Source organism: Orycteropus afer, unplaced genomic scaffold (genome assembly GCF_000298275.1).
Source record: "Orycteropus afer afer isolate SDZICR_OR568_19922 unplaced genomic scaffold, OryAfe1.0 scaffold00461, whole genome shotgun sequence".
Taxonomy (NCBI): Eukaryota; Metazoa; Chordata; class Mammalia; order Tubulidentata; family Orycteropodidae; genus Orycteropus; species Orycteropus afer.
This window is the reverse complement of record NW_006922048.1, coordinates 678,241-694,281: the sequence shown is the minus strand read 5'-3', so window position 1 is coordinate 694,281 and position 16,041 is coordinate 678,241. Positions and strand designations below refer to the sequence as shown.

Below are 16,041 nucleotides of genomic sequence, written 5' to 3'. Positions count from 1 at the left end.
GGACCTAATAATGCTACTGATGATTTTTTTTTTTTTTTTTTTGAGGGCAAGATTTAGTCCAGAATGAGAAGACCAAGGCAGGACTCATAGACTGTGAAGCTAGGAGGGCTTCCTGGAGGAGAGGGGCATTCAGCTGCATCCAGAAGCCACCTAGAGGGAGAGTAATGAGTGGTGCAGTTTCCAAGCAGAGAGAGGGACTCACCAGGAAAAAAATGGTCTTGGGCTCTTATGGCTTTATTGAAGAACTGGGGTCTCTTCTAGACCCCTGAACCTTAACCCTCAAAACACTTCTTAAGCTCAGAGACTCGGGGTCGGCTTCTGGCCTGGGGCTCCCAACCGTCATCACTGATGGGAGCAGCAAGGGTTCTGGGGGCTCCCAACTCTTTCAGGGGCTGGAGATGAGCCTGCTCTGCCAGCAGGCCCTGGGAAGGCTGGGCTATGGGGGTCACTGGGGAACTGGGATCTGGAGAGGCACCCGGAGGCTGGGACACCCCGGCAGTATCAAGGTTGGACTTGGGTCGGGGGCTTTCTGGAGGGTTGGGCTGGCTCTGCATGGCAGAGAGGGAGGAACAGGTGTTCTGCTGGCTTCTCAATTCTTCCTGTGCTTCGTGGGGAGGAGAGAGGTGTAGAATCAGGGGGCAGGGCTCAGTGGGAAGAGAGGATTCTGGGTCCCCTTGGCTGCTTGGGTCTGCAGAGACAGCTGAGGGCTGGGAGGGAGACATGATGTCTTGGCAGGGTTCTGAAGGCAGCTGGGAACCGGGGTTTTTTGAGCAGCTTGAGGTGTCTGAGGTCTGGGGGTCTCGGAGAGACAGCAGTTCAGTGGGCAGGGAGAGCAGTTGGCATTCTGGTGCCCTCTCATCCTCGGGATTCCATCTTGGTCTCCCTGGTACCTCCAGCTGGGCGGAGGTGGGGAGGAGACAGGTAAGGTGGAGGCTTGTAGAGAGGGGCTGTGGGGGAGGAGGAGGGGAGGCTCTCACCAGGCTGAAGCCACCGTCCACATCCTCTCTGTGACAGCAGTCCAGGCTCTGGCTGGGGCGCAGGCTCCCTGTGCTTCTGACGCCCACGTTCAGACTGTCTAGAATCTCACTCAGCAAGTCCAGTTCCTCTCCGGACCCCAAGAAGCTGCTGTCCAGGGCTTCCTCTGCCCACGAGCCCCCGGCATCCTCAGGGCTCAGAGGGGGCATCCTGGGTGAGGGTGGGCAGCCTCAGGTGTCTGTCTCCCTGAGACCCCACCCCCAACCCTGGTCCCTTGGCTCTGGGGTCTGGAGTTATCCTTCTCTTCAGTCCTGGCCTCCCACCTCCAACACTTACACCGGGGGCTCAGAAGGTCCTTCTTTCAGCCGGTGATGTCTGCTCGGGCGAAGGGGCCGGTTCTGCAAGGGACAGATTTGGAGAAGGGATGGGTGGAGAAGGGCCTTCTGGAAGAAGAGGGTGAGTCTTGGAGCAGATGAGGAGGGAGGCAAGGTCCCTGAATCAAGAGTAAAATGGGAAGAGAATTCTATGCTAATTCCAGGGCTGTGTGTGCTGTGGGGAGCCCCTGGGGAGTGCAGAGTGTGAACATGTGGCTGCTAACCCGAGGGCTGGAGGTTTGAGTGCACCTGGAGTTACCCGAAAGAAAGGCCTGGTGATCTACTTCTGAAAAAGCAGCCGTTAGAAACCCTATAGCATAGCTCTACTTTATTATTATTATTATTTAAGGAGGTTAGGCCTGGCAATCTATTTGAGAAAAAAATAAGGCAATGAAAACCCTATGGGGCATAAGGCTGTCTTTTATAACCAATCATACACCAGATAGGGCAGTATTTTGTTTCATTTTGCATGAGGGCACCATGAATTGAAGGCCAACTAAATGGCAATTAGCAACAATAATGATCATTATAATTGACTAACCAAGAGCCAGGCACTCTACAGGGCAATTTCACAACAGTCAACTTATTTAAACTTCATAGGAACACAGTGAGGAAGGTATTCGTATTCTCATCGTACAGACAACAAACTTCAGGCTCTGAGAAGTGACGTGCCAATGTCTAATTAATAACTGGCTGGGCTGAGTTATCAACCCAGGTCACCTGCTTTTCGTTCTGAGGTCCAGCACACACTACTCTTGACACACGGGGACGCCATGAGTCAGTGGCACCTGGTTACTGGGATGGGCACTGGGGCAGGAGGTGAGAGGGTCCTTACTTGTCCAAAGTGCTGGGTGATCGGCAGGCGCTGTTGCAGGCGATCTGACCGGCTGGTCAGAGACGGCGTCCTCAGGGAGCCCCCTCTCTGCAGGCTAGAGCTCCCATCCTGGGGGGAGGGGAGGTGAGCCGGGAGCCCCTTCCTCCACGTTCCCCTACCCCTTGGTGGTTGGTCTTACCTTGTACATCAGAAGGCTCTGCACCCCCTTCCAGCCACTCTTGGCCTGCAGAGAAGTTGAGAGGGAATTAGACTTGAGGGTGGTCAGGTGCGGCATTTTTGACCTCAGCCTTCTGTTCCCTAGGACAGGTGTGGGCTTTCTGTCTTGCCATCTGTCTGTCTGTTTCACAAATGTGTCCACTGTTGCCTCGAGCATCACCTCAACACCAGCCTTTGCCCCTTTGACTAATTCAGAAGTATTCCTGGCAGGGGTGTGTGTGTGTATGCAAACTGAATATGTTCAGCTACTAACCAAAAGGTTGGAGGTTCGAGTCCTCCATAGGTGCTTTGGAAGAAAGGCCTGGCAATCTACTTCAAAAAAAAATCAGCCATTGAAAATCCTATGGACACAGTTTGACTCACATGAGGTTGCCATAACTTAGAGTCAACCACTTTTTTAAAAATATATATTATTTCTGGAAGAAAAAAAAAATCAAATGAGGCATGGTAAAAACAGAACAGTGGAAAACATGTCAGTGGCTGAAAGCAGAACTAATGAAGTCTAATGGCCAATTGTGAGCTGAAAGTGTTGGCGCCTGGGGAAATTGGACTTGGGACAGAAGCTGGAATTGTAGGATCTGAGGACAAAAGGTGTTTGCCAATGAGTCCTGGGTATCCTTTTTATAGCAAGAACGGTGAAATGGAACATGTGAGAAGGACAGTTAACTATTCAACTGCCGGTGCAGTTCTGATAAAAAGATTTGCACTTAAAAGGTCTGTATTCTATGTCCCCTCCCCCTCATCATCCCACCAAATGTGGGTCGGCTACTTGCTTACTGAGCGGTACACGTTCCTCACAGCTGGTTGGGTCTTAGCCTTGACCGAGTGCAGGAGGGCACCACCACCTTTCTGGAAAGACAAGGGAGACAGATGTGGGCCTCTGGGGTCCTGGGGCCGGACCCTAGACGCTACTTCCCCACCCCATGTGTGTGATGCTGGACAAGCCCATCTCCCTCTCTGGTCCACATTCCTCATCTGTGTAAATGCATATAAAGATGGTGTGGCTAAGGCACTTGACTGTTAACCAGAAGGCTGGCGGTTCAAACCCACCAGCCACTCCTCGGAAGGAAGGTTGGGCAATCTACTTCCGTAGTGACACTGCCTCGGAAACCCAAGGAGGGGTCGCTATGAGTCGGGTCCGACTCGACGGCACATAACAACAACAACCACCATCACCTCAGGACTGTGGTGGGATTAAATGAATTCAATAACAAGCAGGTGACAGGTGTTTGGTATTTTACCTTCAGGTTGTCTGCCCAGAGCTGGTAGGAGCGGAGGGCGCCTGGAGTGAAGAGAGAGTGTGGTTATCCCAGGCTGGCTTGGCTGGGGGGTGGGGACGCGGAGGCTAGCTCGGGCCTCACCTGCGGAGGCCTCGCTGCAGGTGATTTCCTGCTCAAAGAGATCTGAGAAGCCCTCTCCGGTGTTGAGCTTCTCCAGCCGGCCTTCGATAAACTGGGGGTGAGGGAGAGCGTCGGGTCAGACGCACATCTGAACGCAGGGACTCGGACCTAGAAGCCACCATCCCCTTCCCCTCCACGACCCAAGAGTTGTTCCTCTCCACGGAGTCTGGGTCCCACTTCTGGAAGCCAAAGGTCCAAACTGCCCTCAGGGAGTCAGAGAAGCCGGCACACGCCGGCTCCGACCACGGAGCGGGTCGGATTCCGCCTTCAGGGACCCAACAACCTAGCCTCCTCCGGAAAGACCTGGACTCCAGCCGCCTTCGCCCAGGAGCTCGCGTGCAGACCCGCCTCTCCCTCCACCCCAAAGGGAGTTGGCGGTCTGGACGTGCCCCCGCTGGAGTCTAGCGCTGACCCCCATTCCCTTGCGTGGGCGACCCCTTGAAGATCCAGGAACTTGGTCCCATCTCAGTCCTCCCAGGGACCTCAGAGTAGGTCTCATCTCAGGAAGTCTGGAGTCCAGTCTGACCCATTTAAGAATCTGCCTTTCAGCCCTGCCTCTCACTCCTGGAGCTCTGGTGGCATGGTGCCTAAGGCATTTGACTGCTAACTAGAAGATTGGTGGTTCAAACCCACCAGCCTCTCTGCAGAAGGAAGACTGGGCAATCTACTTCGGTAAAGATTGACCTCCTGGGAAACCCAAAAGGGGTTGCTATGACTCAGAATCGAGTGGATGGCAGTTGAGTTTGTTTTAGTTGTTTTCTCGCTTATGGAGAATCAGAAGTGGGGGACCTCACCCGACCGGCTCCAGCCCCGCCCTCAGTATCTTAAAGTCAACCCCAGTTTCGCCCTTCTGGCCGCGGCTCCGTCTCTGGGACCCCGGAGTCATTCCCCAACCCAGCACTCTGGCCCTGGTCCCCGCCCTTAGGAAGCTAGGATCCCACGCTCAGCCTCGCCCCGCCCCCAGGTAGCCAGGCGTCCACTCCAACCTCACCCCTCTGGCCAGGCCCTGCCCACAGGAACTGAGGAGTCCGCCCCCGTCCCACCCCCCGGCCCCAGCTCCGCCCCCAGAGGCTCAGGAATCCATCCCAGCCCCAACCCTCTGGCCGGGCACCGCCCACTGGAACCCAGGAGTTGGCCCAATCGGGCCCCTCCAGCCCGGCTCGCAGGCTCCCAGGAGTCTGTCTAGCCCCTCCCCTTTAGCCCTGCCCGGTCCCTGGCAATCCAGGAGCCTGTCCCCAGCTGGGGAGTAGCCCCTACAGCTCTATCAGCCCTGTCCCTCTCAGGGAGCAAGCGCACCTGTTTGAACAGCTGCAGGTGCACGGCCCGCCGGTGGAAGTCCTGTAGGGGCGCCCCGGGCTTCTGAGCCAAGAAGGCTTCCTCACTGAAGGTCACGGGCTGGCCCTGGAAGAAGTACCCGCTCCCTGGTCTCCCTGTGGCCCCGCTGCCCTCATGCTATCGTGTATCTATGTAGCAAATATTGATAGAGCGTCTGCCGTCCAGCCCTGTGCAGGGCCCTGTGGGCTGCAGGGAGGACTTCGGCTTTTACCCGGGGAAGGAAGGAGCCGAGGATTGTGAACAGAGGAGGGACAGGCCCTGACTCAGGTGCTCACGGGCGCCCTCTGGCTACTGCGGGGTAGGGGGACAGAACTTGCGGGGCAAGAGCAGAGGCTGCTTCTCCGGCCCAGCGAGCAATGGGCAGCAGAGGGTGGGGCCAGAGGAGAGCGCGCGGATTTTAAACAGACAGCAGATAAGAACATCAACTCCTGGCACCCTCGCCAACGATTACATAGAAAAATTGTGAAAAAGGAGGCTTGAGAGTCATCAGATAAAGGTGGGAATCCTCGTTTCAACCCTCACTTGCTGTGGAGATGGGAGCGCTGGTAGCGTAGTGCCTAAGGCATTTGGCTGCTAACCAGAAGGCTGGAGGTTCAAACCCACCAGCCAGCCACTCCTCGGAAGGAAGACTGGGCAATGTACTTCCGTAGAGATACCGCCTCGGAAACCCGAGGAGGGGTCGCTATGAGTCAGGTCTGACTCGCCCGCACATAACAACAGCAACAACATGCTGATTAACATGCATTTGCGGATTCATATGCATGTGCGATCATTCGAGTAGATTGCGACTCATAAGGCCCCCATTGGGTTTCCGAGGCTGTAAATCTTTACGGAAGTAGATCTCCCCATCTTCCTTCCTCAGAGCAGCTTGTGGGTTTGAACCGCTGACCTTTTGGCTAGCAGCCAAAGGCCTTATCCACCACACCACCAGAGCTCATTACTCTCAATACCCAGCCAGACTTTTGGGTGAGTTCCATCGGAATCCCATTTCACAGACCAGCCAACAGAGGCCCAGACCAAGTGATCAGTAAATGCCAGATACCATCACTGTGACTTCTTCAGGGACCCACAAGGCCTTGCCCCCGGCGTCCCCGCTGCTCACCGGGTTGCAGACAAGTGCGTCGCGGTAGCCCCCGAAAAGCAAGGCTTGGGCTTTTAGGAACAGACGGGACACTCCTTCCCCCGGGGCCAGGGCGACCTTCCTTAGCCTCAACCTCAGCAGAGACACCTGGAGGAGAAGGGGGCGGGCGCGTAGGCGGCTACGGAGGCTCCACCTCTCAAGGCGGGAGGAGGGCGGGCGGGGGCGGGGACGACACTGACCACGTCCGGGGGCAGCGCCTGCACGTCGTCAAAGGGCGTCTCTAAGGTATTGGAGTCCACGTTCATCACCACGACGTCCTCCAGGGCTTTGTCTCGTACTCTCTGCAGACGATGAGGGTGGCCGCTTAGGGCTCCAGATTCCTGGCTGGGGAGGTATCTGGGGATGGGGGGGTCCCGCCTGTCCCCGTCGCCCGGGTCCGCCCCAACTCACCTCCGCCAGACTGGCGTGCACCCCAATGAGGTATGGCATGGGCGCGCTGCGGACCAGGGGGTGGTGTCATGCAGGCGCCACCCTCAGGTCCCCAGGCCTCTTCCCCAGGCCCCCCTCCCTCACCAGCAATAGTCCAGCAGATGCGGAGGCAGCGTGGGGATCAGAACGTGCTCCCAGCGCATGGGGTACAGGAGAGCGCAGGACGCGTGAACGCACGAGGTCAGCTGGGGACGGGTGGGGCCGTGGGATCAGGGCCTGAGACAGCGCTTCACTCAGCGGCATTCCCGCATCCTATCTCCGTCCTCCCCCACGTTACTGGGAAAGGGGCAAAAACTCAGACCCCTACAGAAATCTAGTAGGGGACTTTGAGGGAGGGGAGCCAGGAGTCAGCCCCCACTGACCCCACCTCCAAAGAGGCGGGGCCAGGACTGAGCCCTCTCAATCCCTCCTCATAAAACTCACTGCTGTAGTTTTCTGACTCATAGCGACCCTTTCCTGGGTTTCCAAGGCGGTATCTCTAGGAAAGCAGATTGCCCAGTCTTCCTTCCAAGGAGTGGCTGGTGGGTTTGAACCGCCAGCCTTCTCATTAGTAGTCAAATGCCTTAGGCACTAGACACCAGAGCTCCTCATGTTGTTGTTATGTGCCTGCCTAGGAGTCGGACCCGATTCATAGCGACCTCTCCTTGGGTTTCTGAGGCAGTATCACTACGGAAGTAGATTGCCCAACCTTCCTTCCAAGGCGTGGCTAGTGGGTTTGAACCGCCAGCCTTCTGGTTAGCAGTCAAGTGCCTTAGGCACTACGCTACCACAGCTCCTTAAACTCATAGCGGGTAGCGAGCTCTGGTAGCATAGTGCCTAAGGCACTTGACTGCTAACCAGAAGGCTGGTGGTTCAACCCCACCAGCCACTCCTCGGAAGGAAGGTTGGGCAATCCTACTTCCGTATTGGTACTGCCTCGGAAACCCAAGGAGGGGTCTCTATGAGTCGGGGCCGACTCAACGGCAAACAACAACAACAACAGTACAACAACAACATCATTCAAGCCCTAGGGGAGGAGCCAGCAATCAGCCCTTCTAGTACTTCAGGAGCTCTGGTAGCATAGTGCCTAAGGCACTTGACTGCTAACCAGAAGGCTGGCGGTTCAAACCCACCAGCCACTCCTCGGAAGGAAGGTTGGGCAATCCTACTTCCGTAGTGATACTGCTTCGGAAACCCAAGGAGGGGTCGCTATGAGTCAGGGCAACTCGATGGCATATAACAACAACAACAACAGTACTTCCCATCAGGGTGGAGCTGGCGGGAGCTCTGGTGGTGTAGTGCCTAAGGCATTTGACTGCTAATTAGAAGGCTGGCGGTTCAAACCCACCAGCCACTCCCCGGAAGGAAGGTTGGGCAATCTACCTCCGTAGTGATACTTCCTTGGAAACCCAAGGAGGGGTCACTATGAGTCGGACATGACTCCACCGCAGTGAGTTTGGTTTTGGTTTAGTGATGTCATTCTCAAGGAGACCTAGTGGTTAAGACTCTGGGCTGCTAACCAAAGGGTCAGCCGTTCGAATTCACCAGGTGGTCCATGGGAGAAAGACGTGGCAGTCTGCTTCCGTAAAAATTTACAGCCTTGGAAACCCTATGGGGCCGTTCTGCTCTGCCCCATAGGGTTGCTACCAGTAGGAATCAACTCCAGGGCAGTGGGTTTGGTTTTAGTTTGGACTTCACCCTCCAGAAGGGCGGAGCTAGGCTTATTTTGATCCATAGGGGATGAAGCCAGGATTGAACTATCCAGGATTTAACTTTGTTATCTCCGAAGAGTCCGAGATGGAGCTCTGCCCTCCGGCCCCGCCCCCTGGGAGGTGAGGCTTCCCCCACTGCCCCGCCCAGGGGCGGAGCCAGCTTCTACCCGCCCCGCGGGCCCCGCCTACGGTGCTGAGCTTGCTGGCAGTGAGCAGGACCCTTCGCTCCGCCAGCAGCGCCGCGAACAGCCCCACGATGTTCTCGTCGGTCACCGCCACCACCAGCTCCGTTAGGTTCCTCTGAAGAGCAGAGAGGCGCGCTGGGCGCGGACGGACGCAAGGACCTCTACCCGCCCGCCGAACCCCCTCCCAGGTTTCTACTCACGTTCTCAGGGATGGATGGCAGGCGGCCCGAGTCCGGGGCCACGAAGCAGGAACGCTGGTGGGAGGATCGGCAGGGGGACCAGTCAGTCGGGAGCTGCCCTCCCCTGGGTGGCTGGCCTCCCAGCGTTCCCGAGCTCCACTCACCGGCCTGCTGTTCCCTGGAGTAGCCGGCTGGATGCTGTGCGCGCTGGAGACCATTAGTCCGCTGCCCTGGGGGCGAAGGGTTTCTGTGTAGTTCCCAGGGCAACCTCCTTCTCCACCTGAGGCCCGCCGCCAGGGGTGGGGGCTACTCACCAACTCCAGCCCCACCAAGGCCTGGGGCTCGGGCGGGGGCTGTTGCAGAAGATTTTGGAGCAGTTCTTCAGCCTCCGAGACCTAGGTGGGGGCAGGGTGTCTGAGCCAGACGGGGGTGGTGGTGAGGGGCTTGGTTCAGGCTGGGGGGTCTGGGTGGAGCAAAAAGGGGCGGGCCTGCTGAGAGGGGCTGGGGGCTTAGGTAGGGGAAGGGCTGGGACGCAAGCAGGCATTGGGGGGGGGGCTGGTCTCACTTGGCCCTGGGCCAGGAGGTCCCCCACGTTGTTGAGCAGCTTGTAGAAGACTTCGAACCAAGGCAGGTGGCTGTGGAGAGGGGAGACAGGGGGAGCCTCAAGAAGGGCCCCCTGGCCAGGTCCTCTGTCCCCCACCCCCACCCTAGGCCTCCAGGCTCCACACCTGAGAATGCACAGGCAACTCTGGGCGCCTGCCCGCAGGCGGCAGAACCCAAACCTGCGGTTGCCAGCCAAGTCGGTGAGAGCGAAGGTGAAGTGCTGGACAGCAGGGCTGGGGGGCTCCCTGCAGGGCAAAGAGCTCTGAGAGAGACCTGGGCACCCCAGCTCCCTGACCCATACCCAGTCCCCCAGCACCACGGTGTGACTGAGTTCCTGAGTCCCTGGGCATCCGGGTCCCTGGGTCCCTGGGTGTCTGAGTCCCTTGGGCCCTGGATCCCTGGGTCCCAGAGTGTCTGCTCCTTTTGTACCTTTCCACATCAAAAGGGAAGCAGAATTTGGGCACCATCTGCATAGCTTCCTGGGGGTGGAGAGAAGCACAGAGCTTGGCCACTCTGGTTGGGCCTCCACTCATGAGCTCCAGGTCCAAGGCCCAGAGTCCCCTTCTCCCTGGGGAACTGGCCCTGGCCCTGGGGAGGACAAAGAGCCAACCTGCATACCTGGTCCCTGAAGTCTGGGGGGAACTGCCGCAGGATGGGGGGATCTGTGGGGAGAGCAGGCCTGTAAGTCCAGGCCTCAGGCCCCTTCTACTCACACCCACCCCTGCCTGATGTTCCCCTCTCCCCTCACACACACACTCACCCTCCTGCAGGGAGGCTGGGCAGGCTGCTTCAAAGAACCAATCAAACACAGCAGGTGGACTCCCTCTGCGGAATAGGAAGGGGCTTAGGGGGTCCAGGCACTTGCTTCTGTGTGGGGAGGAATCCTTGCAGCTCTGCATGCATGTGTGACTGTGCATGATGATAGTGTGCGCGTGGCTTCATGGATGTTCAGCTGTGTGTGCATGGCCCTGGGGTTTGTGATGATGAGTGTGTGTGTGCAACTCTGTGTACATGAGTGTGTGACTGGGTGTGCAGGAGTGTATGACTGCATGTGACTGGGCGTGCATAGTGTTCAACAGTGTGACTGGGTGTGCATGAGTGTGTGGGTGTGCATGAGTGTGTGACTGGGTTGCATGAATGTGCACGAGTGTGTGACTGGGTGGACCGAGTGTGGATGACTGAGTGTGACTGGTGTGATTGCATGTGCATGAGTGTTTGACAGTGTGCCTGGTTATGCATGAGGGTGACTGGGTGTGACTGGGTGTCATGGGTATTTAACTGAGTGCACATGGGTGTGCATAACCCTTGATGTTTGTGATGGCAAGTGGTTGTGTAAGGCTGTGTGTACATGTCTGTGAGTTGTAACCGTGAATATGGGGAAGAGAGGATTCCTTGAGAGAGTACCACTCTGTGTGTTGTGTGACTGAATGCATGACTTATATGAGCATGTGTGTATGTGAGTGTGTGATTCCATGTGGTGTCTGCCAAAAAGGATGAGGCTGTCTAGTGTGTATGTTGGGTGAGGCTGTGTGTTTGTGGTTCAGCAGGTGTCAGGGCAAACAGCGCCAATGTCTGTGGCATGGCTTGAATTATGTCCTCCGGAAAGAAATGCTGAAGCCCTACCCCCCTGCTACCTGTGACCGAACCCTTTTTTGGTAATAGGGTCTTTGAAGACGTTAGGTTCACATGAGGTCACACTGGAGTAGGGTGGGTCCTAATCCAATAGGAGTGGTGTCCTCATAAAAGAGAAGAGAAACGCAGAAGGCAGACGCCATGTGAGGACAGAGGCAGAGATAGGAGGGATGTAGGCATAAGCCAAGGATTGCTGGGAGCCCCCAGAAGCTGGAAGAGGCAAGGAAGGACCCACCCCTGGAGCCTCCAGGGGGCGCATGGCCCTGCCGACACCTGGAGTTTGGACTTCTGACCTCCAGTGGTGATCCAGTAAGTCCCTGATGGTTTAAGCCACCCGGCTTGTAGCCTTTGCTGTGGAGGCCTAGGACACTAGTCCAGTCTGCTAGCATGGCTCAGACTCTTCCTGAGTAAAGGTGTGGACACTTCTGTGGGCTTGAGAGCAAATTTGGCCAACCCCAAATCTCTCACCAGGTACAAACCCAAGGAGGTCCCTGAGCGGTGCAAATGCTCTTGCTCTTGGCTGCTAACCCAAAGGTTGGCTGTTTGATCCCCCTCAGTGGTGCTGCAGAAAAAAGGTCTGGTGATCTGCTTGCATAAAGATTGTTGCTGTTCATTGTCGTCTGGTTGGCTCTGACTCATGGCAACCCACTGTGTGTCAGAGTAGAACTTTGCTCCATTGGATTTTCAAGGCTCCAGCCTTTCAGAAGCAGATCACCAGCTCTACCTCCCAAAGTACCTTGAGTGAGTTTGAGTCACCAACCTTTCCTCTAGGAGTCAAGTGCTTAACCGTCTGTACCATTACAGCTGAGAAAACCCTACGGAGGACAGTTCTCTCCTGCAATATGTGAGATCACCACGAGTTGCTGTGGACTGGATGACAGTGGGTTTGGTTTTTGAGTTTTTGATCATGTTAAGGTACTAGTGTGGTGTGAATGGTTTGCGCTCACCTACTAACTAACCTAAAGGTTGGCAGTTCAAACCCACCCGGCGGCGCCATGAAAGAAAGGCCTGGCAATCTGCTTCTGCAAGATCACAGCCAAGGAAACCCTATGGAGCATTTCTGCTCCGTACACATGGGATTGCCAGGAGTTGGAGTGGCCTCCAAAGCAATGGGTTTGGTGTATTATTTTGGTTGCAGCTCTGCCTTTCTCCCTTCCCTGCCCCCCACACCACCCAAAGGACCCTGGGCACCCAGTTTCAGAGAGAGAGAGACAGACCTGGGCAGACAGAGGAGGAGGAAGAAGGTGGAGACCAACTCCAGACCCACCGTCCCATCCAGGGCACCCACAAACCCTGGTGTGGAGTCCCCAGCACTGCATCCTCACGCCAGCACAATCACACAGCTAATTACTCTCAGGGACACACTGGCTTTCACGCCCACAGTCCCTCAGAACCCAGTCACCATCACCTAGATGCACCAGAAGGCACTGGGTCACAGTGGGAGTTACATGCACACAGTGGGACTGCTCACAGAGTTACACCCAGAGCCAGACAGAGACAGAGGAGGGGCCGAGAGTGGCCAGGGTTGGCTCCGGGCAGAGTCTACAGTGTGGCCCAGCAGAGGGTCTTGACCCTGATCCCGGTCACCTGCTCTGTTCCCTTGGGGTCACTGAGCCTCCCTGGGCCTCCCCAACCCCAGCTGCCTCTGCCCCAGCCCAGCCCAACTTTGGGAATCTTGGTCCAGAGGATGGGGGCAAGGGTCTTACTCAGCTCTGGATCCCATGGTCCTGCAGGCCTGCCAGCTGGGCCCTTTCCCCAGGGGTCCTGGGGGGCCTGTGCTGGCGCGAGGCTGGGCCCCAGCCGACTTAGCTTCCTGTGTGGCTCAGAGAGGAAGTTTGATGGGTGACGTCCCCAGAGGAGGCCCCTGCCCCCACCCCTGCGAGAGACCCAGGCATCCTGCCTCCTCACCTTCCCCAGGGTGGATAACAAGAGGCGGGGCAGCTCGGAGGCCAAAGCCTTGGCCCTGTCCTGCAGGCAGAGCCCACCTCGTCCCCACCACACACCCAGCCTAGGCTCCCCCTCAGCACTCCCAACCCTCATGGCAGCCGGGGATCCACAGCCCCAAAATGCCTGCCCTTCCTCTTCTCTCTTCTTTCTTGTGGTCCATTCACATAGGTATCCATTGTGGGACCACCTGAGGGAGCCAGCTGGAGAGTGGGCACAGGGACTGGGGATGTGGACAGCAGACGGTCAGGGCACGGTGAAGACAGATAGACATTGGACACACACAGCCAGGGCTGCCACTGCGACTCACAAAGACACAGAGAGACAATAAACATACACAGAGCCAGCACAGCCACTGGGACTCACAGACACAGTTAAAATACAGCACAGACAGATAGACAAGAGACAGACACACATAACCAGGGTGAGACTCAAAGACAGAGCATGAAGAGACAGACAGACACAAGGCAGCCATCAAGACTCACAGATACAGCCAGACAACAAACACACACAGAACCAAGACAGCCACCAGGACTTACAGATAGCCAAAGCACTGACAGACAGACAGACAGACAGACACACACACACGTACACAGAGTCACAGTAGTCACTGGGACTCACAAACACAGAATACAGCACAGACAGACAGATGGACAACACACACACACACACATACACATACAACCATGGTGAGACAGATACCATCAGAGCATGGACAGACAGCCAGACAGTCATTGAGACTCACAGGCAGACAATGAACACACTTAAACTACCACTGAGCTACTACTGCCCTGTCAGTGGCCTAGCCTGGTCGTCCTGATCCCAAGTTCCCCGACGCCTTCCCTAATGACCTGGCCCATCGGTGCCCACCCCATCCAGTAGGGGGAGCCCTCACTGCTGTGCTGTCTGTTCACAGGGAGTTGAAACATGAACTCCACAGAAAAGTGACAGGACAACAATGGATTTATTGATCGAGGGAGAGGCGGTGGGAACAGCTGGGGGCATAAGCTCTGTATCTCACAGCCTCCAGGCCTTCATTCCCTCCCAGCAACAAGGTAAGCCAAGGCGAGCAGAGGCTGAGGGGCGTGAGGTCAGGGATCAAGGCGGAGGCCAGAGCAGGGACAGGGTTAGAGGGAAGGTGGGGTTCCTGGGATCCGAGGGGGGCTAGTCAGAGGTGAAGTGAGGCTCACAAGGAGGGGTCAAAAGTAAACCAGGGCTTATAGGTTTGGAGGTGAGCTGCAGCTCATGGGGGTCAAGGTGAAGGATGAGTCAGGTAAAGTGGAGCTGACAGAATCAGAGATGTAGCAGGGCTCATGGCTGTCAACAGTGAAGAGGGGTCATGGAGGTCAGAGACAAAGTGAGGCTCAAGGGTCAGAGGTGGGCAAGGGTCAGAGGTGAAGTGAGGCTCTTGGGGGTCAGACTTGGGAAGGTGATGCTCCTAGGGTCACTGGGTTCATTTAATCAGAGGTGGTGGGGGCTGGAGGTGAAGTGGGGTTTGCAGGGGGATCAGCGTTGAAATTGGGTGCTAGAGGTCAAAGGGCAGAAGAGCAGGGAGAAAGTGGCTCTAGGCCACCTCCTCCTCCGCCTCCTCCTCGAACTCGCCCTCCTCGGCCGTGGCGTCCTGGTACTGCTGGTATTCGGACACCAGGTCGTTCATGTTGCTCTCGGCCTCGGTGAACTCCATCTCGTCCATGCCCTCGCCCGTGTACCAGTGCAGGAAGGCCTTGCGCCGGAACATGGCGGTGAACTGCTCCGAGATGCGCTTGAACAGCTCCTGGATGGCCGTGCTGTTGCCGATGAAGGTGGCCGCCATCTTGAGGCCGCGGGGCGGGATGTCGCACACGGCCGTCTTCACGTTGTTGGGGATCCACTCCACGAAGTAGCTGCTATTCTTGCTCTGCACGCTCAGCATCTGCTCGTCCACCTCCTTCATGGACATGCGGCCGCGGAAGACCGCAGCCACCGTCAGGTAGCGGCCGTGGCGTGGGTCGCAGGCTGCCATCATGTTCTTGGCATCGAACATCTGCTGGGTGAGCTCGGGCACCGTCAGGGCCCGGTACTGCTGGCTGCCGCGGCTGGTGAGCGGGGCGAAGCCGGGCATGAAGAAGTGGAGACGCGGGAAGGGCACCATGTTGACCGCCAGCTTGCGCAGGTCGGCGTTGAGCTGCCCGGGGAAGCGCAGGCAGGTGGTGACGCCGCTCATGGTGGCAGACACCAGGTGGTTGAGGTCCCCGTAGGTGGGCGTGGTCAGCTTGAGGGTGCGGAAGCAGATGTCGTAGAGGGCCTCGTTGTCGATGCAGTAGGTCTCGTCCGTGTTCTCCACCAGCTGGTGCACCGAGAGCGTGGCGTTGTAGGGCTCCACCACGGTGTCCGACACCTTGGGGGAAGGCACCACGCTGAAGGTGTTCATGATACGGTCCGGGAACTCCTCGCGGATCTTGCTGATAAGCAGCGTGCCCATGCCGGAGCCCGTGCCCCCGCCCAGCGAATGGGTCAGCTGGAAGCCCTGCAGGCAGTCACAGCTCTCTGCCTCCTTCCGGACCACGTCTAGGACGGCGTCCACCAGCTCCGCGCCCTCTGTGTAGTGGCCCTTGGCCCAGTTGTTGCCGGCTCCGGACTGGCCTGAAGAAGGGAGCAGGGGACACATGGGCAGTTACGGGGAGCACTCACCCTCCAGCTCATCCCTGGCTACCAACCTGAAGGGCCCCTAAAAAAATAAATAAACAGAACAAACCCATTGGCCCGGAGCAGATTCTGACTTAGACCACCCTGCCCATTACAGAGAAGCACTGGCCCAGAGGGTTTCCAAGGCTGTCGACCTTTTCGGAAGCAAAGCCCAAACCAAACCCACTGCCTTGGAGTTGATTCCAATTCACAGTGCCCCTAGAGGACAGAGTGGAAGAGCCCCACAGGGTTTCCAAGGCTGTCGATCTTTACCAGAAGAGATCACTAGATCTTTCTCTTGCCGAGCAGTTGATGGGTTCAAACAGTCATGGTTTTGGTTAGCAGCTGAGAGTTTCACCACTGTGTCACCAGGGCTCCTTGGAGGGACCCTAGTCGTTGTATAACAACAATAATGATAATAATAACAATAGCACAATA

The 16,041-nt window shown here is 56.9% G+C and overlaps 2 protein-coding genes across 2 annotated transcripts in view; both read right to left on the bottom strand.

The window, feature by feature from the left end:
• Positions 1-272: 272 nt before the first annotated feature.
• DENND1C (DENN domain containing 1C) lies at positions 273-12,718 on the bottom strand. The gene is given in 23 exon segments (XM_042782763.1): positions 273-896; positions 978-1,185; positions 1,306-1,373; positions 2,185-2,292; positions 2,363-2,407; positions 3,178-3,249; positions 3,642-3,682; positions 3,762-3,852; positions 5,097-5,201; positions 6,238-6,363; positions 6,456-6,557; positions 6,667-6,712; positions 6,790-6,890; positions 8,586-8,696; positions 8,782-8,835; positions 8,925-8,990; positions 9,075-9,155; positions 9,326-9,395; positions 9,489-9,608; positions 9,793-9,842; positions 9,982-10,025; positions 10,124-10,188; positions 12,702-12,718. Coding segments are annotated over 23 exon segments (2,415 nt in total).
• Positions 12,719-14,503: 1,785 nt separating this feature from the next.
• Positions 14,504-16,041, bottom strand: part of TUBB4A (tubulin beta 4A class IVa) — a 5,924-nt gene continuing 4,386 nt past the window's right edge. The window contains exon 4 of the mRNA XM_007954446.2: positions 14,504-15,561. Coding sequence (XP_007952637.1) covers positions 14,504-15,561 — 1,058 coding nt within the window. The remainder of the gene's footprint in view (positions 15,562-16,041) is intronic.